Genomic DNA, 22,500 nt, shown 5'->3' on the forward strand with positions numbered 1-22,500 from the left:
AGTGAGGCAAAAGACAGAAGGGACAAAGCTTGGAAAAAGTGGAGAAAAGACAAAAAACAAAACAAATGGCAAATTTATATAAACTATAGAAATGAGTATGTTAATGTGAGAAGAGAGGAAAAAAGGAACCATGAGAAGGATATTATAGACAAATGCAAAGATCAACCCAAGCTATTCTATCGGTATGTGAATGGTAAACTTAAAAACAAACAGGAAATGGTGAAACTATGCCAAGGAAATATAGAATACACAGAAGATTTAGAGATGGCCGAAGTCATGAACAATCACTTTAAATCTGTCTTCACCAGAGAGAAAATACAAAATTGGGACATAGATAATAACAAGCAATCTCCCCACATGAGTGAGTTTACAACATCACTAAAAGAAATATCAGAACATCTATCAAGACTGGACGGTATTGCAAATTGGATTCTAAAGGAGTGCAAAGAAGAACTAACAGACAAAATACACATCTTAATAAACAGCTCACTCAAAGAAGGAAAGATACCCAAGGACTGGAAAAACGCTAACATTGTACCAATATATAAAGGAGGAAACAAGGAAGAACCCACCAACTATAGGCCAGTATCACTAACAAGCACTATAGCCAAAATTTGTGAGAAAATAATCAAGAATAGATGGGTAAAACATCTGGAAGACAACAACATATTAAACCCAAGACAATTCGGGTTCAGACAAGGAAGATCATGCACCACAAACTTAATATGCTTTTACTCAAGACTAATAGACATAGTGCAAGAAAGAAATGGATGGGCTGATTGTGCATTCCTAGACTTGCAAAAAGCCTTTGACAAAGTACCACACAGAAAATTACTAAAAAAACTGGAACACATAGGAGGAATACAAGGAAACCTACTAAAATGGATAGAGGACTTTCTGACTGGTAGAAAGATGAGAGTAGTGCTCAGAGAAAAATATTCAGATTGGAAAGAGGTGATCAGTGGAGTACTGCAAGGATCTGTACTGGCACCAATAATGTTTGCTATCTATATGAATGACATGGACAAGGACGTGAACTGCTACATGAGCTTCTTTGCTGATGACGCCAAACTGTTAAGGAAAGTAGAAACTGATGAGGACTGTGAAGCACTGCAAGAAGACCTAAATAGGGTATGGAACTGGAGTCAGAAATGGGAAGTGGACTTTAATACTAAGAAGTGTAGCATAATGGAGTTTGGAAAAAGCAAAAATAGAATATCAGGAAAATATACAATTGGAACCAAGGAAGTAAAGAAAGTAGGATCCGAAAAAGATTTGGGTGTAATTATCACGAACGACTTGTCCTATGATATACAGATTAACAAAATTGTCGGGGAGACTTACAACTTGCTAAGATCAATAAAAGTGGCATTTACATACTTGGACGAAGACATGATAAAAAAAATATTGGTTACATTGATAAGGCCTAGATTAGAATATGCGGCGACATTGTGGTCCCCCAGTACCAAAAAGAATATAAAGAAAATAGAAAGAATCCAAAGAGCAGCTACAAAAATGGCACCTGCACTTGCAAACCTATCATACGAGGAGAGATTGGCTAAACTGGAATTACCGACACTGGAGCAAAGAAGAGAGAGAGGTGACCTATTGACCATCTACAGAATCATGAAAGGCACAGAGATACTTGATAGAGAGAACTTACTTAACTGGGACAAAAGAAACACAAGAGGACATGGAAAGAAAATAAAAAAACATAGCTATAGAAGAGAACTGAAGAAAAACAGTTTTCCACATAGAGTTTTGGACACTTGGAACAAACTGGATAATGAAATAGTATGCGCAAAAACCATTCATGAGTTTAAAAACAAACTAGACACTGCGAGATACAATGGCGGGACAACACGAGCATAGCTCCCCTTCCCGCTGAATACAACTAGGTAAATACAACTAGGTAAAATACATACACCTATCCATGAGTTGACACCTTGACATGGTGGATAGGCTTGAGAATCTTCATGATTACATAACCTATGTTGATAGAGAGGAAATCTCTTCAGGGTCACCCATATCGAACAGGTTTTTTTTTATGAAAGATGAGACAAACAGCAGCTCACACACACACACACACAGTCACAGGACCCACTGCTAACTGACACATCCCTGATGGTGAACAAGGAAATTCCTCATAAATATATGGGGTACCATCTTAATGATGGTGTGGACCATTGGGCACCCTATAGATATATAGGGCTTCACCAAATATAATAAGGTGACACCAGAGAAATATCTCACCAGAAACCAGTTGGAAGGGAGGTGAAATTACTCCCAAAATCCCTTCATAGCTCAATGAATTGTGCAACCAAAAGAAAACAGGGTATTCCTGTAGGATCTTTATCTCCTGAAAGTCTAACCACATATCCTTGTGTGCTTACAAGCAGTGTGCCACTGAATGTGAGTAAGCACTGTCCAAACAGATCCAAGTCTTGGACATTACACAACATAAAGTAAATGAAGAGCTATACTTACAATGTAAGAACTCTCTCAGAAGACCACAGGCTGGATAGTTTAATGGAAAAACTAGACAACATCAAGTGGGACATTGTAGGACAAAGTAAAGTCCAAAGAGCAGAAGAAAAGCTGATACAATTACAAGATGGTCACCACCTGTTCTACTAAAGCGGTAAGGACAAAGAAAGATCTAGTGTAGTAGGATTCTTGATCAACCAAGAGGTTGCTAGTAATGTAGTCAAGTTCAGTAGTTTATCAGACTGGGTAGCTTGGATTGTGATTAAGCTGTGTAAAAGGTACACTCTAAATGTAGTTCAGGTTTAAGCATCAATTTCACAGAGTTCAGACGATGAAATTGAGTCCTTCTACGATGATTTAAGTCAGGTAATGGATCAAGAAAAAAGTAAGTACACATTGGTAATAAGCGATTTTAATGCTAAAGTGGGGAAGAAGATGGGAGACGAGTCATGGTTTAGGAAGTTTGAAGTGGGTGAGATGTTAGTCGATTTTGCAGAGAACTACAACATGAGGATAATGAACACTTTCTTCCAAAAGCATGCAGGTCATAAATGGACCTGGAGAAGTCCAAATGGAAGAACAAAGAATGAAGTAAGACTTCATATTATGATACGAGAGCAAGCGTTGGCAATGTTATTGTCATAAAGTCAACATAGGTAGTGTTGCACAGTGAAATTCAATTTCAGAGCCGAGAGAAATAAACTAGTTTTTAAAAAAGAAAATAAGCCTTGCAAAGGTTAAGGATAATAATAAGAAATTTCAGTTAGAAATTAAAAATAGATTTGCAGCTCTAAGAACTAACGAGGACACTGTCAAATATATGAATTTGAATATAGTGAACATCATTAGGGAATTGGCAGATAGTAGAAAGTACCAAAAGTATTTGAGAAAACAAATACTCCAAAGCTACAAATGACCTAATTAAAAACAAGAGAGACGAAATAGAAAGAGTAGAACTAAACAAAAGGCAGAGATCAGAGAAAAGAAAGAGAAACATGGATATAATAGAAGAAACTATTCAGAAAGGTAAAAGTATTAAAGGGACTGAGTGGAGACATGCTTTAGGAAGACAGCAAATGATATGCTTGAAAGAAATGGAGAGACCATCAAATGCAGAGACAGAATGGTAAAAACAGTAGAAGAATTTTACAAAGAGCTTTACTCATTAAAGACTGTAGTTGAGTCAGTAAATTCCTCTGTAGATGTTAGTAGTGTACCAGAGATTACAAAGGAACAAGTAGAACTTGCTCTAAAAAATATGAAACAAGGAAAAGCACCTGGGGAAGATGGTTTATTGATAGATCTTTTGAAAGAAGCAAGGAAAGACGTTCATATTAGGTTAGATCAGTTGTACACCCAGTGCTTACGTCAAGAAAACGTTCCTGAATTGTGGTGCAATACTATAGTGATTTTGATTCATAAAAAAGGAGACCAGAAGGACCTAAGTAACTACCAACTGATTAGCTTGCTATCAAGTATACATAAAGTATTCTCCAAGATCCTTACAAATAGACTAAGTCAAGTTTTAGATGAAAACCTACTGAGAGAACAGGCAGGCTCTAGAAGCAGATATTTGACTCTAGATCATTTGTAGGTGATGAACCAACTAATCAAGAAAATGACAGAATACAATATACCTCTTTGTTTAGCTTTTGTAGATTACGAGAAAGCCTTTGACTCGGTAGAACAAATAGCAATACTAAACTCGCTATGCAAGCAGGGTACATAAAGACACAGAAAATATTAAGATAAAGAAAGGAGTATGGCAAGGTGATGCTATTTCAGCCAAATTATTTACAGCTTGCTTGGAAGAGATTTTCAGAAAGTTGAGTTAAGAAGAGAAAGATTTGAAGGTTAATGGCGAATATTTCAACCACCTAAGATTTGTGGATGACATTATTCTTATTTCCGAAAGAGCACGAGACTTTAAGATATGCAGAGTGATCTGAACAAGGAAAGTCTCAAAGTAGGTTTAACCATTTCAGAACGATGATGCCTATGTAGGCGCCATAAGGTGTGAGTGGGATATGAGGATGCTGTCATTGGTGTCTTGATTATATATATTTTTTTGTAATTGTACTTGAGTTACCCCCGAATTCTGTGTACTGCTTTGATCACATTTTCTGTGTTTATTATTACTCAGAGTAAAAGAGAACAAATAATACTGCAGTGATTTTATATTTCATAATGCAAGTAGTGTGATGAATAATATGGCAGACGGTGCTGCACACAGGAATTTGACTTGTACTGAAATGGTTAAAAATGAATAAGAGTAAAACCAAAGTAATGTTCAACATGAAAGTTCAAAGTAAAGAGATTATAATTAATGGTGAGAGTCTTGAAGAATTTGAAGAATATAATTATTTAGGCCAGATGGTGAAAATAAGGAAAAATCATGATAATGAAATAAAAAGATGTATTATAATTGGTTGGAAAGTGTTTGGTAAGTATAATAAAATCTTGAAAGGCTCTCTACCTCTATGCCTGAAACAAAGTTTACATTCAATGCATTCTGCCAGCAATAATCTACAGGTCGACTTGGAAACTGATGAAGGTGATGGAGACAAAGCTAAGGACTGCACAGAGGAGAATGGAGAGATCAATGATGGGAATAATCCTGAGAGGCTGAAAGAGAGCAAGTTGGGTGAGAAATCAGATTAGAGTGAAAGATATTGTGAAGGCAGTAAAAGAGAGGAAGTGGAATTAGGCAGGTAAGTTAGTGCGAACAAGTGATAAGCAATGGAGTGTGTTACTGAGTAGACACTGCAAGATGGGAAGCGTGGAAGAAGAAGACCAGAGGGTGGAGAGACAAGATAGAGAAGTTTGCAGGAGTGATGTGGCAGGGGCTGGCACGGTCATGTGAATCATGGAATGCTATGAAAGAGGGCTTTGTTCAGCAGTGAGCTCAGGATGGCTGATTTGAATTGATATATATATATGTATACACATGATATACATATAAAAAATAGTAATAGTAATAAAAATAACTGACAATAATCAAATGGATTAAATGGTTCCATTTTTCCATAGGGCTTTATGGCTAGAGCTAACCCTTGAAGAGCTACTATTCTATTCTAGCTGATCTGATTTATGATAGACAATTCCATTTACATGTTTGGCACCTCACAAGAGTTAGTTATATCTTTGGGTTCCCATGTGTCTCCCTCACCTTTGTGATGTATCTCATGCTGAGAATGCAAAGGAACTGGCACCTCTGGTCCAGCAGCATCAGCAAGTTCTTCATGACTGTGAGCATGGCCTTCAACGTACTTGGGGGGACTGAAATGTAAAAAATTACCCATACATACATATACCAAAGGATTTTTTCCCCTTATAAGGGAGGTAGCCAAAAAACAAAGATATAACAACCACTCCCACCCATTCCTTCCCTAACATACTCTACTCCCATCCACCCTCTTATCTTGGCACCTCCTGGATAATGAGTCATCCCTGTATCTTGTCCACTGCCCTAGGTCAGAAGCAGTGTCACAAGACACAGCACATCCACAGCAAGCCGCTTCATTGAATTGGCGACCCCCCCTCTGTCCTCTCATGCAGAAAAGGAGAAGACAGGGAGAAATCCCTTCAGGCTGCGTCAATTTATTTTTCACACATACTCCCTTACCCCCCATCCCCTACCCACTCCACCTCATGCATCACAGCACCATCCATACACAACCCTTCTCCATTCATCCCTATCTTCTGTCCTCTCCTGTCCTTCCTCAACCAACATTCCCCTCTTTCCCAATGCCCCTTTTACCCCATCCATCCATCTCATCCTTGGTCACCCCCTCATGTTCACTCTTTCCACCTCTGCCTTCCTCACCTCTTTTACTAGTCTTTTTTTTAACTCATTTTCCATGTGTCCAAACCATCCCAATACTCTTTCATCCACCCTATCTCCCAACTCCCTTTCCACCCCATTCTCCTCCTCACCTCCTCATTTCTCACTTTATCCAGCCTAGTAACCCCTATCATACTTCTCAGGCACTCCATCTCAAACACATTCAAACTCCCATGAATTATAATAATTATGGCTTCCATGCATATGAGATTAATGTTTGTCATTCTTTTCTTTCCAAACCTGACCCTTGAAGGCATTTAATTATTCAACTTTTTTGAGTTTTTCTGTCATTCTTTGAAATTATTTGGTTTAATGTTATGAACTTTCCATCTCAGCCAGGGCCTGGATGGTGACTTCTTACATAAGACTTTTTGAAGCAAGGAATTTAATGTACTATGCCTTTAATATAAATTAGTTTGCAGCCAGACACAACTCAAACTGCCTCCACTCTTGACCTATGGCTTCCAATAACTGAGAATTATGTCCTTCATTTCCAAGACCTAAAAATGATAATGCACAAATATTCCAAACACTTATTCCACAAAAAATCAAATTTGAACATTCTATGTGAAATATGTCAGATTTTCTTAAACAAAGACATATTAGGCATTTTATATCAAATATAAGACTGAACAATCCTTTAATGTATAACACCATAAGGATTGCCAACGGATATCAACAAATGGTGGTCCTGCATGACGGATGTCAGAGAAATTTGATCAAGCAATCAATTTGCTGCCCTAGATATCTCTTGCAGGAGACCCAAAGTTCTCAGGTATTTACCTACTTGCATTTACCTCATTGTATTTTACCTAGTTTTATTATACGGGATGGGAAATATGCTCGTAGTGACCAGTCTTTGTATCTTTCAGCATCAAGTTTGTTTTTAAATTCTTGAATAGTGTTTGCACACACTGTTGCCTTATCTAACTTATTCCAAATATCTACCATTCTGTGTGGGAAGCTGTTCTTTTTCAGATCTCTCCTATAATTATCCTTTTTGAGTTTCTTTTCATGTCCTTTTGTTTTCCTGTTGTCCCACTTTAATAAATCGTATCTATCTAAGATTTCCATTCCTTTCATGATTCTATAGTCAGTAGATCTCCTCTTTCTCTTCTTTTTTCCAGAGTTGGTAGTTCCAATTGGGACAATCTTTGTTCGTATGTCAATGCTCACTGGGTCACATCTTCTACTCACTAATTTATCATAATTTGACTCAAATTCATGTGCAATTCCAACCTAATCTATATCCTTGATTTCCAATTATCATATTTAGATTTGAACTTGTGTATTGTTCCAGCTTAGGATATATCACCTTCCAAGCTATTCCAAGTATCTATGCATCTATATAGAACAATGCATTTCTTCACATCCTTTAGACATGTAGTCTTTCTTAATTTGTTCCCATGACTGCCTTCCCATCCTTAATCAAGAGATCTCTTCTATCAATGCAATCTATCCCCTTTAGTGAACTGAACACTTAATCATATCACTTCTTTCTCATCAATCTTAAATGACAGACCCACTGCTCATACATCTTTCCTTGTATGATTTATCTGACAGGCTGGGCCACCAGTTTGGTTGCTGTACTTTGTATAATTTCAATTTTGATTATATCCTTCACTCTGTGTGGGGACCATACTACTGATGCATATTCCAGTCTTGGATGGATCAGGGTTTTAATAAGTTTTTTCACCATTTCTCCATCCATATAATGAAACATCACTTTAATCTTCTGCAGTAGTCAATACATTTCTCCCACAATCCTGCTGATATGTACTTGTGTGGTTTTTGTCTCTTGTGGAAGGGTTTTCTCTGTGGGTATAATATCTAGGGGATGTTGTAGTATTGAGTTTGGTGGTCTTTCTTGAAGTATACACAGAAAAGGAATAACTCTCATTTGGTCCCATCTCCTACTCTTCAATTTATCATACCTAACCTCAAATTCAAATACAGTTCCAACTAAATATACAATCAGCAGTATCAGAATTGACGCAATCATTTTCCAACTGTCACATCATATTTGCACACAAAACAAGAAAGGACTTCATTTTGGGTACTCTCTAACTTTTACTATTTGGTATATCCTCCCTATTCTTCAAGCAAGACCTGAGGTGACAGGGAACAGAGGGGACAAAATTCTGGAGGATGGATGGAGAGAAGTTAGCCCAGGTGTTTTTAAAGGTAGCAACAAGTTTTGGCATATTTGATGTGCCATGCTTCCTCAACTGGGCTTTCATCAAAGCCCACAAATTTTCTATGGGAGAAAGGTCAGGTCTGTTGCCTGGCCAATCCTTTATATATTCAATTTCCAAAAAATCCAGCCTACCAGTTACCAATTTTGCTGTGGTGCCATGTCCTGTTGGTACACTTCACTTTGACAGGCGTTGAAACAGTCTTCAAGATAGTCTGTCAAGAATTCCAGGTACCTCTCCTTGTTGAATGTAACATTCTTTGGTCAGACCACTAGATTTCCAACATCATGGTACCCAAAACCACCCCAGACCATGACCAAATCAGGGTGTTTGACAGTCCCCTCACTGTACCTGGAGGAAAAGGAACTTTGACCAATGAGTATCCCTCCTCCATTTACCACGGCTAGTTGGTCATTCTTCAAGTCCTTTCCCAAACTCGTTACCCAATTATGAACACAATAGTACAAAGGGGTAAGGTAGAAAAATCATGTAATTTGAAAAGAAGAACAAAACACATCTGTCCACCACAAAGGACAGCGGTAACTGATCTACTCGAGGCTGCATGATGTCATCAGTCTCACTAGTCTGTACCCAACTCTGGTGTGCTAATTTTCCAGATGTATTTGAACCACTGTTCTAGGGGTTGGTCTCTTCCTCGCCAACAAAATTGTTGCGAGGTATGGTGCACCAATTCTGGTAGCACTGACTGTATATCCTTGATTTCCAATTATCATATCTACAGTTCAATTCATATACTGTTTCAGCTTGGGTTATATCACCTTCCAAATTCTTCCATTTATTAATCATTTATGCATGTATATGAAAAACTGCATTTCTTCACACCCTTTAGACATGTAGTCTTTCTTAATTTGTACCCATGACCTCTTAAATCCCTGTCATCCTTAATCAAGGTATTTCTTCTGTCCATACAATCTATCCCTTTAAGTGACCCAAATACTGCAATCACATAACCTCTTTCTCTTTGATCTTTCAAAGTTGGCAGACCCAGTGCTATTTTTTTTTCAGGTCTCTTCTATAACTATCCTTTTTGAGTTTCTTATCATATCCCCTTGTATTTATCTTACCCCAATTTAGTAAGTCCTCTCTATTAAGGACTTCTGTGCCTTTCATGATTCTGTTGGTGGTGCATGTGAGATCAGTATGAAGGGTTCTGGTGTAGAAACGTGTTCCTGCCATTTCCATGTGATGTTCTATTTGGAGGATTTAGGTTTCTGTGTGTAGGTGGCCTACAGGGATGGTTTTGGTGCATCCTGTTATTCCTCTCATTGCTCCATTCTGCAGCATGTAATTGTTAATTGTTGAGAATCATGCTGCGGAGGCATATTCTACGGTGGTTCTTATGAACTGTTTACAGATGGTTAATATAGTTTCTTAAGTCATGTTTTTCAACAGATTTATTCCTTACTGATTTTTTCTGTCAGGTCATTGACATGTGGGCTGAATACAGATGCTCCTCAACTTACGTTTTAGTTACGTTCCGAAAGGCCGAACGTAAGTTGTTACTGTACTATACATCTGTAAATTCTATTACCATATCTTATAAAACACCCCTAAATCATTAATTAAACACATAACATTGTAAAATAATAACATTAATTTCAAATAGATTAAATTCAAGCAACATAAATTGAGATGGTGGAGTAGGAGGCAAGGCATTTTCAGTTTGTCGTCTGCGCAATGTAAACCATGGACTCAGCGTCGTGCGCAAGTATCGTTTGAACTACGGAGAGTGCGGTAAACTAAAAAATTCACTAAAAAAAAAAATTTTACATTTTTTTTTTTACCGTCAGTTCAAACGTAAAATCGAAAAAACATAAAACGAATGAACGTAAGCAGAGGAGCGTCTGTATTATATAAGTATAAAATGAAAAACAGAATTTTTGGGTTCTCTACCAAATGAAATGTTTTGGTCATCCAATTTTTCTATAGTGATTTTTGTACTACATTTGACAATAACATAAATCATTTCAATATGAAGAAACTTTGTCTCTCTCGTTTGAATATTTCTGATTATCTTCTCTCAAACATTACCAACTATACTTATGCACAAGTGATTGAAGTTATATAAATGTTTTTTTCCTAATGTAGGTGTGTTTTCTGACTCTACTTCCCCATCATAACTATGTTTACAAGGTTCTTTTGGATTTCCTTACTGGTATCTATGAAGGATCACAGAAGCTACTGTAGTTATGTCATTAAATAATGAAGTTTATCTTAATGTACAAATCCATCATTAATTTTGAGCAATTATTTTGGTCATAATATATAAGCACTAGCATACAGATTTACAAGCACATATCATGCATGTCCACATGCAAATGCCTTATAAGTCTACTTATTCATATATCATGTATATTCTTTGTGGAATCACCCAAAGTAAAAATATATACAGATTATACTATAACTGTCCTTTACCACTTCTGACTATACCTTTTCTTATCCCCTGTAGTGTAGGGGAGGAGAATAATTCTGCCACTGATTCCCATGCAAGTCATAAAAGATGACAAAGTGGAACAGTCATTGGACTAGTGAGCCTGCTGTGTGTGTGTGTTCATCCTACAAGAACCAAAACCCTAAAATATAGCTCGTTAAACATGTATGGTTGTGGTACAGATATAAGTAAAAGGGAAGAGATTGGGAGCATGTTTGTGAAAAGGAAGATGGGCTTGTTATCATTAAGTTGAAAGGGAGGGGTGACTTTGAGTTTGGGAGTGTGGTGAGAAGAGTGTCAGGAGTGATAAGGGGGCAAGGGAGGGTAGGAGTGGCTTTGTGGATGATGAGATAGGAAACCACATAGTAGGCAAAGGTAAGGTGAAACTAGGATGGGAGATCTGGGTTTTTGTTTGCACATAAGGACCTGGTAGTGAGAAAAATGAAGAGGAAAGGAGTTTTTTTTTCTTCTATTGATTTAAACGAGTTTTTAGAGTTTTGGGTGTTGGGGAATCTCAATGCTAGAGTAGGTGATAAGCCAATAGATGGAGTTTAGGGTACCAGGTAAGATGATGATGGAGATGGGTTTAAAAAGAAAGTTGATGACAGCACAGTGATTAAGAAGAAACCAAAGTACAACTATACATGGGAAAAGGTGGTGGATGGAAGGGTGGTTGATAAACATTAATGAACTACATAGTGGTATCAAAATGGAAAGGAACAGTCCTGGGTGTTCATGTTTTCAGTGAAGACCATGGGGGAGTGTCAAACAATTTGTTGGTAGAAGGGATTTTGAGAGTGAAGGAAAAGTGGAGGAGGAGGAGGAGGAAAAGGGTGGGAGGAAGAATGGAGCTGAGAGTTAACAAAATGAATGAGAAGGAAACAGATATGGAATACCATGAGAACTTGAGAGATGTATGGGAGGAGGTGAGGGAAAGATGGGAGGCTGGAGTAGAAGAGGAGGGGATATGTTTTAAGGTGGTAACAAAGTGTGCAAAGATGGTATTGGAACAAGGATGGGAGAGAATAGAAGGAAGGGTAGTCAATACTGGGATGAAGAGGTGAAGGTGGTAGTACAAGAGAAAAAGCAAGCACACGTGGATTGGTTGCAAGGTAGGACTAAGGAAGCATATGAGAGGTACAAGAAGAAAGAAGAAGCAAAATATAAGGCGAGGGAGGCAAAGAGGAGCAAATGAAAAATGGGGTAGGTGTATGATAAAATTTTGAAAATAATAAAAAGATATTTTAGAAGAAAATAAAGAGAGTGAAGAGGGTGAGTTAGGCATAGAGGAATAGGTAAAGGATGCAGACAGACATGTTATGGAAGTGAAGGTGGTAAGAAGATGGGTACAGTATTTCATGGCTGTTGAATTATGCAGGAGGTTAGGGATTGATTGACTGATTGATTGTGGTAGTTGGGAGAAACTAGGGAAATGACTGTGATAGCAGAAAAAATGACAGATGTACGAAAAGATGTGATACAAAGGGCAATGAAAATTATGAAAGCTGGTATGGCACCTGGGTTGGATGGATGCCATGGTGAGTGACTGATCAATCAATCTATTGCCCTGGTCTCTCTTGCAAGAGACTAGTGGCCTCCATGAAGCCAGCAACAACCTCCAGGTGGTACCATAACTCACTTAGAAAAGAGATATTACATTGTTGTCTGGGTATTGTTAGTGTGAGGCATTGTAGTATGAGGTGTTCTGTGTCTTCTGTGTGGTGGTTACACCTGGGGCAGTTGGAGTCTGTGACAAGGACTATATGTTGGGACTGTCTTTATGCCTAATGGTTCTTGTCAGGTGCAAGAGGATTTTCCCTGTGGGGGGGGTTGTTGGATTATTGAGTCTTGGTCTTTCTTGAAGGGCTTCTTTAGTTATCTGGGTGTGAATACATTTCTGTGAGGATGTTTTGTGTGGTTTGGATGGTAAGTTGTAATAATTGTATGCTGCTGGTGTGTCTTTGTTCTTGCATTCTGCTGGTGGTGTTTGTGAGATATAGTGTGAAGGGTGTGTGTTGTTTAGGTTTTTGGCACAGAATTATGTTTCAGTCATTTTCATGTGACGTTCTACTAGGAGAATTTTAGTTTCGGTAAGTAGGTGTCCTGTGTGGCTTTGGTGTATCCTGTTATTATTCTCAGTGCTCCATTCTGCAGTATTTGCAAATTGTTTGTGTTCAAGTTGCAGATTATTGGAAAACATGTTGTGGAAGTGTATTCTATAGTGGTTCTTTTAGAGTGTTAATATATAGTAATCAGTTTCTTTTTGTTTTCCAAAGTCAGTGATGGCGATGGCCTTTAGTAGGTTTGTTTTCTTGTTGATTTTTGCTGTTAGGTCTTTGATATGTGGGCTGAATGTCATACAAGTATAAAACGTTAGTCCCTGAATTTTGGGTTGCTTTCTAGTGGATGGGTTGGTCCATTTACTTCTGCTATAGGGCAGTTTTTTGTTTCATGGTTGCCTACAGTGAGCAGTGTTACTATTAATTTCTGATGTGAAGATTCCACTCTGTTAATTTTGAGCCATAGTTTCAGTTTCTCCAAGTAGGCTTTGGTGTTCTTTGCTGCTATGTTGTATTTACTGTGTTGGGATATAACTATCAAGTTCTCCGCATACGAGACAATAGTGGTGCTTAGTTCTGGTTCAGGAGTTAGTAGATCACTTATGAAGAGGTTGAAAGACAAGGGTAATAATATTGCACCTTACAGGACTCCACTGTATAGTCTTTTTGTACCAGAAATTTGGCTGTTTTGGGTTACTCTGCATTGTCTTCCTGCTATGAAGTTAGTAAACCACTTCTTGTCATTGTTATGGATATCTGTCATCTTTATGGATAGAGCATGCCTGGGGACCTTGTCAAAAACTTTGCTTATATTTATAGCAGCAATAACTGTTCTTTGTGGTGGGGCTTTTTTTATTGAATTATACTTGTGTAATGTTTTGAGCAGAGTGCTGGTTGAATGGCACTCCTTAAAACCATGTTGATTGGGAGAGGGAATTCCAATTTGATTCTTGTTGCAACCAACCTTTCCATCAGTTTGGATTATGTAGATAGTAATGAGATTGGTCTGTAGAAAGCAGGGTTTTCTGGTACTTTGGTTTCAAGATTGGTTTTATGTGAGCTCTTTTCCAGATGGTTGGGATGGTGCTGTTTAGCCATTAGTTGAAAATATCAGTTGATGCTCTTATAAGAATGTTTGTCAAAGGGAGGAATGGTTAAAGTGGATTGGCTAGTGAGGTTGTTTAATGTGTGTCTAAGGGAGGGATATTCTGAATGATTGTGTGCACAGTTCTTCTTTACAAAGGAAAAGGGGACAAATGTTAATGTAGTAGTTTTAGAGGGATCAGTTTGTCGAGTGTACTTAGAAAGGCATATGGGAGGGCATAGAGAGGATTAGGAGAGGAACAAAGGGAGTAATTGGTGAGAAACAGTGTGCATTTAAGAAAGGTAGAGATTGCATGGATCAAATTTTTGTGGAAAGGCAGATCTGAAGTTTTTGGCAATAAGTAAGGATTTCTTTTTGACTCTTCATGAATTCAGAGAAGGCTTATGACAGGTAAGACAAGCTTTTACACAAGTAATAGAGGTTGTGTTAGTGTTGGAAATGTTAACCTCTTCCATACGGTGCCGCATACGTAGGCGGCATGAGGAGCAAGTGGATATGCGAGGCTGCCATATCGGCGTCTTGATTATATTTATTGTAGTTGCCCCTGCATAATGACATACTCTCTAAACTGTCTTCTTCACATTTTCTATGGTTATCAAAATTCACGGGAGAAAGAGAGAACGATCGATATAAGCGGTGACTATTTTTTATGATGCGAATATTATGACGAAAACATTGTGCGTCTGGCAGCTCATGCTGCCCGCGAGATTTTGGCCCGGAGTGAAGTGGTTAAGGATGATTACTTTGTGATGGTGGGATTGCAGCAGGGTGGTGTTATATTGTCATGGTTGTTCAATGTGTACCTGAATAGGGTGGTATGGGAGGTAAATGCAAGGGTGATGGGCAAAGGATTGGAGATATTTAGAGACTGGATGGAAATGGGAGGTGAGCCAGATGTTGTTTGCTGATGTTGCTGTGCTTGTGGCTGGGTCAAAGGAGGGTCTGAAGCAGTTACTGATGGGACTTGGGAAGGTATACAATAGGAGTAATTTGAAAGTAAATGTAGGTAAAAACAAGGTGATGAGATGTACAAGATGTAGGGTAGCATAAAGCTGGAGGTAAGGCTTAGAGGAGCAAGGTTGGAAGAACTGGATAGTTTTAAATATTTGGGGTCATATGTAGCAGGGAATGGAGTAAGGGTGGAGGTAAACTGTAGAGCAAGGGAAGCAAGTTAACGTCTTGGTGGAATGAAAATTGTCATGAAAAATAGGTATGTATGGATGTGAACAGAAGACTGTATGAAGGGTCGATTGTGACAAAAATATTGTACGGGGCAAAGTTTTGGAATTTATGATTGGCAGAGAGGAGAAATTTACATGTGTTTGAGTAGTTTTTGAGAAGTATGATGGATGTGAGAAATGAGGTGAGGAGGAGAATGCAGGTGGAAAGGGAGTTGGCTGATGGTGTAGATGAAAAAATACTGGGATGGTTTGGGCACAGGGAATGAAGAAAGAATAACAAAAAGAGTGTGGTAGGCAGGGGTGAGTGAATTTGAAGAGAAGGCCAAGAATGAAAGAGATGATGGGGTGAAGGAGGCTTTGAATAAAAGAGGAAGTTCTGCTAAGCAGAGAGGGGAGAAGGCTAGATGATAGGCGTGAATGGCATATGGTTGTGAATGGAATATAAATTGACATGGCCTGTAGGTATTTCTCATCATCTCTATTTTTGCATGAGAGAATGAGGGAGTGTTGTCATATAAATGAAGTTGCTGGCACTGCTGTAAATGTGCTGTGTCTTGCTGCATTCCTTTTGACTTGGGCAGTGGATAGGGGACATGGATGATTCTTCATCCACAAAGAGCTATGGCAAAAGGGAAACTGATGAAGGATGGGAGTGGGTGCATGCCTTGGCTGTTAGCTCCCTTATAAGAGGGAAGAAGCTTCATGGTATATAGACATATTTACAGTAATATATCATGCATGTTTATATGGAAATGCATAAACTTCCTATATGCAACTTGCAGCAAACCATGTTAGTGGAAATATATTCATGCAACACCTTATTAGAAAGCCACCACCGAATTAGTTTACCTAATCCCTTCTATGAAGCGGGGAGATGGAGGTGCTACCGTTTCATTTAAAATATAGAAGGAGAAGAAACCGCAGAACATCCCAGTACTCAGCGTTAGAATAAAGTTGCGGCTTACACCCATTTGGCTCCTGTAAGAAAAAGATAACTTGAACTTCTAAAACACAAATTACCAAAAGCTGGAAACTGTAATAAATGTAAGATGATATCCATGCATAATAGAGTAATATTTGAGAGGACAATGAATATGCTTATATTACAATGAGAATTCATGCAAAATATGTAAGTTTATATGTACATTTATATATAAACTGTATGTACAGGGACCAGCAATGCGTACTTGCTAGTGGTCCTGTCTGATGGATATAAGAGAGATGCCTCCCCCTGCAACTTACCTTTCAAAACTGTAAACACCTTCACCTCCATCTGGTATCAAAACCAGGCCAAAGATCTCTCTTTACTAACGTCAACTGTACATTATTTCCTCCACCTTTTCAAATATGGAGAGCAAATAACTAGCAGTCTCTTCCTCCTAAAATTATAAGACAGTGATAGAAGCACTCCCATATCAAGACAATGTAGGCAATAGCAGGGGGTAAGGACCTACTACGAGTGTGGTTGGCTCTGTGGTGAAAAAGGAAACGAGGTCACAAGCAGTGATCTTTCCTAATCTCGGGAACCAGTAGAGTTCCGAGTTCGAAGAGTTTTGTACCATCAGTGGGTGCGAGGGTGAAAGCATTGTCTCGGGAGCCTCTTGGTGTCAGAGCAGTAGGTTCGAGTCCCAAACGTGATGGCCATAAAATTATCTGATTGATGTCGCTGTTCACTAGCGAGTTTCTCATATATATATATATATATATATATATATATATATATATATACATATATATTAGTATAAATGGGCAGTAAGTTTTCTTGTAAACATGTTCGATTGAAGACCAGAGCTAATTCAATATCCACTATCTTAGTGATTTTCTCAATTTTTCTAATAGTTTGTTTGATTCTTGAGGGGAGGTCAAACACAAGACTTCCGAGATCCATGATGTTATTGTATCGAAAAACATAACACAAAATATAAAATTCAAGCTTTCGGTTGAGTCATACAACCATCTTCAGGTAAGATTACATATACTAAACAGGAGTTTAAATACAAGTAAAAAGGGGGAACTAGGAGAGTTAGGAGTCAGGTACTGGACGGAGGTGAGGTCTTCGCTTCAACAGGACGTAGTTGGACATCTGATCACAGTAGCTGGACGTTTGGTCGTTGTTGCCACGCAGCCTCGTTGTGTAGTTGTAAGGTACTAACTGTGTCTGTCTGTATATTAATGATAGGAGTGTATTGTGTAATGTAGACTCTTTCTAAGATGTGTAGTTTCTTGGTGTTGTTACATTGTTTAAGTATTTTTGTATTGTTGACTAAATCTTGTCTGTTTGGAGTTTTGTTGTGTGTTTGTGTCATGTGTTTGCGTATGCTTCCTTCACGGGCGTGCATTGTGTCCTGCTCACAGACGTTGTGGTAACACCAATATAAGAAACATTGGGAAGAAGTTTGCAACCTTCTTCGGGGCAGGAGAATTGGTACACCACGTTAGTCTGTTTGAAGAGAGAGTTGTTTTTAGTCATGTTATTTCTCATTATAAGGTTAGAGACTTTTGTGTTTTTGTAGTATATGATGAGGGTCAATTTGTCGTGTGGGTTGGTGCATGTGACATTACGTGCGAGGATATCATTGAGGACACGTTTGTCTGTTTTGTGTGCTGGTGTCATTTGGTTTTTGTAATAAACTGTGTGTGTGGAATGTGTGTTGTTTTGTCCGCGTTGTGTTGTGTTGCATGTGATGAAAAGTCTCGTCTCTTTGTCAATGAGAAAGTTAGGAAAACCGTTGTTAATGAGGATTTGTTTAACGCGCATTATTTCAGAGTAAAAAATTTCCCAGGAAAAGCAGTTTTTATATGCGCGTCGAAGGTATGCCCGAATGACACTGAGTTTGTACCGCTGGGGGCACTCACTCGCTGCATTCAGGCACCTTCCGGTGTCAGTGTTTTTCCTGTAAACAGTGGTCGTGTATTTGTTGTCTTGAGTGTGGATAAAGACGTCAAGGAAGGGAATTTTGTTGTGTATATTGAGTTCATATATGAAGTGTAGTATAGAGGCTGTTTCCATGGCTAGCTGTAGGTCTTTCAGGTGGGACTCACTCTAAACTTCAGTAAAAATGTCGTCGACGTATCTACAGTAGGAAAAGGGTCTTAAAACGGGGTCTTGTAAGACTTTGTTCTCTATATTACACATGTAGAATTCGGCAAAGGTACACCCTAAACGTGAACCCATGGCGACTCCTTCCACTTGCAGATATAGCTGGCCTGATGAACTTCTAAAGGGCGCTTCATTTGTACAGGCTAGGAGAAGATGCTTCAGTATTTCTTCCGGGATCTTAGGGGGATGTAATTCAGGGTGACGGTACACATTATTCAGGATTATATCTATTGTGGGAAGAATAGGAACATGTGAAAATAACGATTCCACATCGAGGGAAGCCATTATTCCTTGGGGTTGCTTGCTGTGTAGTATGTCGATAAAATCATCAGATGATTTTATGGAGTATTTCTTAGAAATGAAAGGGGGGGGGGTGATGATATTGCTGAGCTGTTTGGCGAGTCCATATGTAGGTGTAGTGATTTGCGAGATGATCGGGCGGAGAGGGGAATTCGGCTTGTGTGTTTTGACGTTGCCGTAAATATACCCTGGAGAGAATTCACCGGTAATGGGAGGGATGTGCAGATGGTCCACGACTGCGTTATTAGCTGCGATGAGTTTGTTAACCTGAACCTAAGTTTGTTGGTGGGATCACTAGAAATTTTCTTGAATTTAGAAGTGTCGGAGAGGATGTGGTTAAGTTTAGAGAAATAGTCTTCTTTGTTAAGTAAGACATAAATGGAGGACTTATCAGCTCGTCGAATGACGAGGTTAGGGTTGTTGCGTAACTCAGAGGCGGCTTGTTTGAGTTGTGGAGTGAGGAGGGAACTATTTTTGTGACTGCGCCTTTTGGTGGTTTCAGCTAATAACTAGAGTTGTAAATCAGAGGAAATAGTAACCTTACCATCTTTCTGGAGTTGGAGGAGGGACTGAAGGAGTTCCACCTCAGCAACCTTATCCGCTTTATCAAATTTTGGCTGCAGGTGACAGTTGAGTCCAAGGTTGAGAAGTTCCTTTAGCGCTTCTGTCAGGATGTGATCCGAAAGGTTAATGTAACCTTCAGAGCGCTGTGGGAGAAGCAAGGGGCCTCCGTAGAGGCGGCTCAACTTTTTGATAGTTTTGTTTTCTACGATGCTCTTGCGATGTTGCTTGACGATGTCCAAAGTAGAAATGATGCTGCGTCGGACTTCGGATGTTAGGGAGAAATCGTCAAAATGGTTCATTAAATCATTGAGCTTCTGTTGCTGGATATCAAGCTGTTCGGTTTTTATAGTAATTTGCCGTTGGATCAGTTGCTTCCTGTATTCCAAGGTCAGAGGTTCGTCTCTGGATGCCGGGGCATGGGTGTTGACATTAGTACAAATGGGCAGTAAGTTTTCTTGTAAACATCATAACATGTTCGATTGAAGACCAGAGCTAATTCAAAATCCACTATCTTCTTAGTCAACAATACAAAAATACTTAAACAATGTAACAACACCAACAAACTACACATCTTAGAAAGTCTACATTACACAATACACTCCTATCATTAATATACAGACAGACATAGTTAGTACCTTACAACTACATATCGAGGCTGCGTGGCAACAACGACCAAACGTCCAGCTACTGTGACCAGATGTCCAACTACGTCCTGTTGAAGCGAAGACCTCACCTCTGTCCAGTACCTGACTCCTAACTCTCCTAGTTCCCCCTTTTTACTTGTATCTAAACTCCTGTTTAGTATATGTAATCTTACTTACCTGAAGATGGTTGTATGACTAAACCGAAAGCTTGTATTTTATATTTTGTGTTATGTTTTTCGATACAATAACATCATGGATCTCGGAAGTCTTGTGTTTGACCTCCCCTCAAGAATCAAACTATTAGAAAAATTAAGAAAATCACTAAGAAGATAGTGGATATTGAATTAGCTCTGGTCTTCAATCGAATATATATATATATATATATATATATATATATATACACACATATATATACATATATATTATATATATATTATATATATATATTATATATATATACATATATACATATATACATATATTTATATATATATACATACATATTTATATATATACATATATATATACATATTTATATATATACATATATATATATATACACACACATATATATATATACATATATACATATATATATTACTTGTATACTTATACATACATATGAATATATATACATATATGTTCATATATAAATATATTACGTATATATACATACATATATATATGTATATATATACATATACACATATATATACATATATGTATATATATATATACATATACACTTATAATATATATATACATGTATATATATATATATATATATATATATATATATATATATATATATATATACACATATACAAATACTTATCCAACCTAGTAAACCCTACCATATTTCTCAGACATTTCATTTCCAACACATTTAAAAATGTCCTCTCTGCCTCTTAATATGTGTCTGCCCCGATACAGTGACGTCAGCACAGTCACAACATTCATATCGTCGCCTCTTTGCATCCATTCCCAGATGCACATTCTCTCATGACAACCCCCCCCCCCTCCAAGGTATCTACTTGCTTTTCTCAATCTACAATTTACCTCTACCTCACTCCTGCCGTTCTGCCACATGCGACCTCAAATACCTAAAGCTATCCACTTCCTCGAGCGTTTCTCCTTTCAGACTTCCAACTCACTGCCAACCTCTCCCCTTGTACCTTTTAATCAGGAATTTACCAAGTCATTTCCTAGTTGATATATTTTTTCCACGATAAGGATTGTTACTCATATTTAAGACCATGTCACTCACACATACGTGACTCAGCGAGTTCGCTTGAGTATAAACGACTTAAAATATATTATCTTATTTTTCGTATCTCCAAATGTCAAATCACCTTTGTCTTGTATTGAGAAGCTGAATGACGAACTACGAGTAGTTATTATACGAATATTAAACACATTGTTGAACTGTCCTTATGGTAATATATAATACTGTAAGTGAATTAGTCTTCCAGCTTTCCAAATTCACATCTGACGAGAGTCTTGGGTGTAAGGGCTTGAGTTTCGTGAGTACGGTTTTTTTTTTCTTTTTATCAAACGTTATAAGAAGCTCATGTCCAAAGCAACGGAATTCGATTATGAGTGAAATGTTGCCGGAAAATAACTGAATTTATGGTTCTTTCACTATCTTATATCCAAAGCTCGTGCAAATAAATAACTAAATAAACAAGTTAAAAACATAAAGATATATAAACAACAAACAGTTTGTTTACATGTGCAACGCCCCGTTGCCATAGCAACGGTCTGGTGCTTTATGCAATGAACTACTACTCTTTGGCATGCACAAAGGCCTATCAAATACAATCTTCTGTTATTATCACGAACCAAATTTAAACGTTCAAAACAGGCGACGCAGTAAAAAAAAATGCGTGATAACTAGCGGCAGATGATTTCAACCAAGTGTGGAACGTACCTTAGCCAAGCGATTCTAAACAGTAGGAAGCCAGACCCCCTTATATAAGTTCCGATTTAACCATTTTCGGTACTATGACCAACTTTAAATATTTTGGTTAAACCAGTCTATGCCAGGAGGCTTTTAGCTGAAAAAAGGAAATGCTCGCTGCGCCGGCCACCTTGACGTAGGTCGGCCCTCCGAGATATCCAATCTGGAGGGGAGGGGGGAGGGGGAGTGGAAGGCGTGTCCAGGAAGCACGCCGTAACTTGTGACGATGTCAGATAAAGCTCGCAACTTCCTTACAACGTCTATCAGATCTGCATCGCGAAGATATTGTAAAAGACGGTGAGGAAACGTTGTGTTTACTAAAAATAAATACAACAAATGAAAAAAGAAGGACGTCTTAAATAAGTAATAAACAAATCAATCAATCAATATAGAACAGACAACAAATTTGCACAACGACTTGATAAACGACTGCGGTCTCGCTAACCCCAACAATAAACCGGTGATACCTATAATTTTGATGACTTCACCCGAAAAATGATATAATCTGTCGGAGACGAAACAGTTAAATGGGTTCGTAAATTAGTGTCAACAATATCACAACACTTTCCTCGCTAATTACATATATATATATATATATATATATATAT

General features: G+C 38.1%; 1 protein-coding gene across 4 annotated transcripts in view; it reads right to left on the minus strand.

The window, feature by feature from the left end:
• The window catches only part of LOC143038862 (glycoprotein-N-acetylgalactosamine 3-beta-galactosyltransferase 1-like), a 99,239-nt gene that overhangs the window by 30,419 nt on the left and 46,320 nt on the right, over positions 1 to 22,500 (minus strand). For 2 of the 4 annotated variants that reach the window (XM_076208503.1, XM_076208502.1), the window contains exons 2-3: positions 16,174 to 16,302; positions 5,657 to 5,766 (exon numbers count right to left, since the gene is read on the minus strand). In XM_076208503.1, the coding sequence (XP_076064618.1) occupies positions 5,657 to 5,766; positions 16,174 to 16,295 (232 nt within the window). In that variant the 5' untranslated portion in view covers positions 16,296 to 16,302. Of the gene's footprint in view, positions 1 to 5,656; positions 5,767 to 10,977; positions 11,102 to 16,173; positions 16,303 to 16,566; positions 16,682 to 22,500 lie in introns of those variants that run through there. The other 2 variants (XM_076208504.1, XM_076208505.1) reach the window with 2 other exon arrangements.

The sequence above is a fragment of the Oratosquilla oratoria genome, chromosome 25 (genome assembly GCF_046742065.1).
Source record: "Oratosquilla oratoria isolate Oo_2021 chromosome 25, ASM4674206v1, whole genome shotgun sequence".
Classification (NCBI taxonomy): domain Eukaryota; kingdom Metazoa; phylum Arthropoda; class Malacostraca; order Stomatopoda; family Squillidae; genus Oratosquilla; species Oratosquilla oratoria.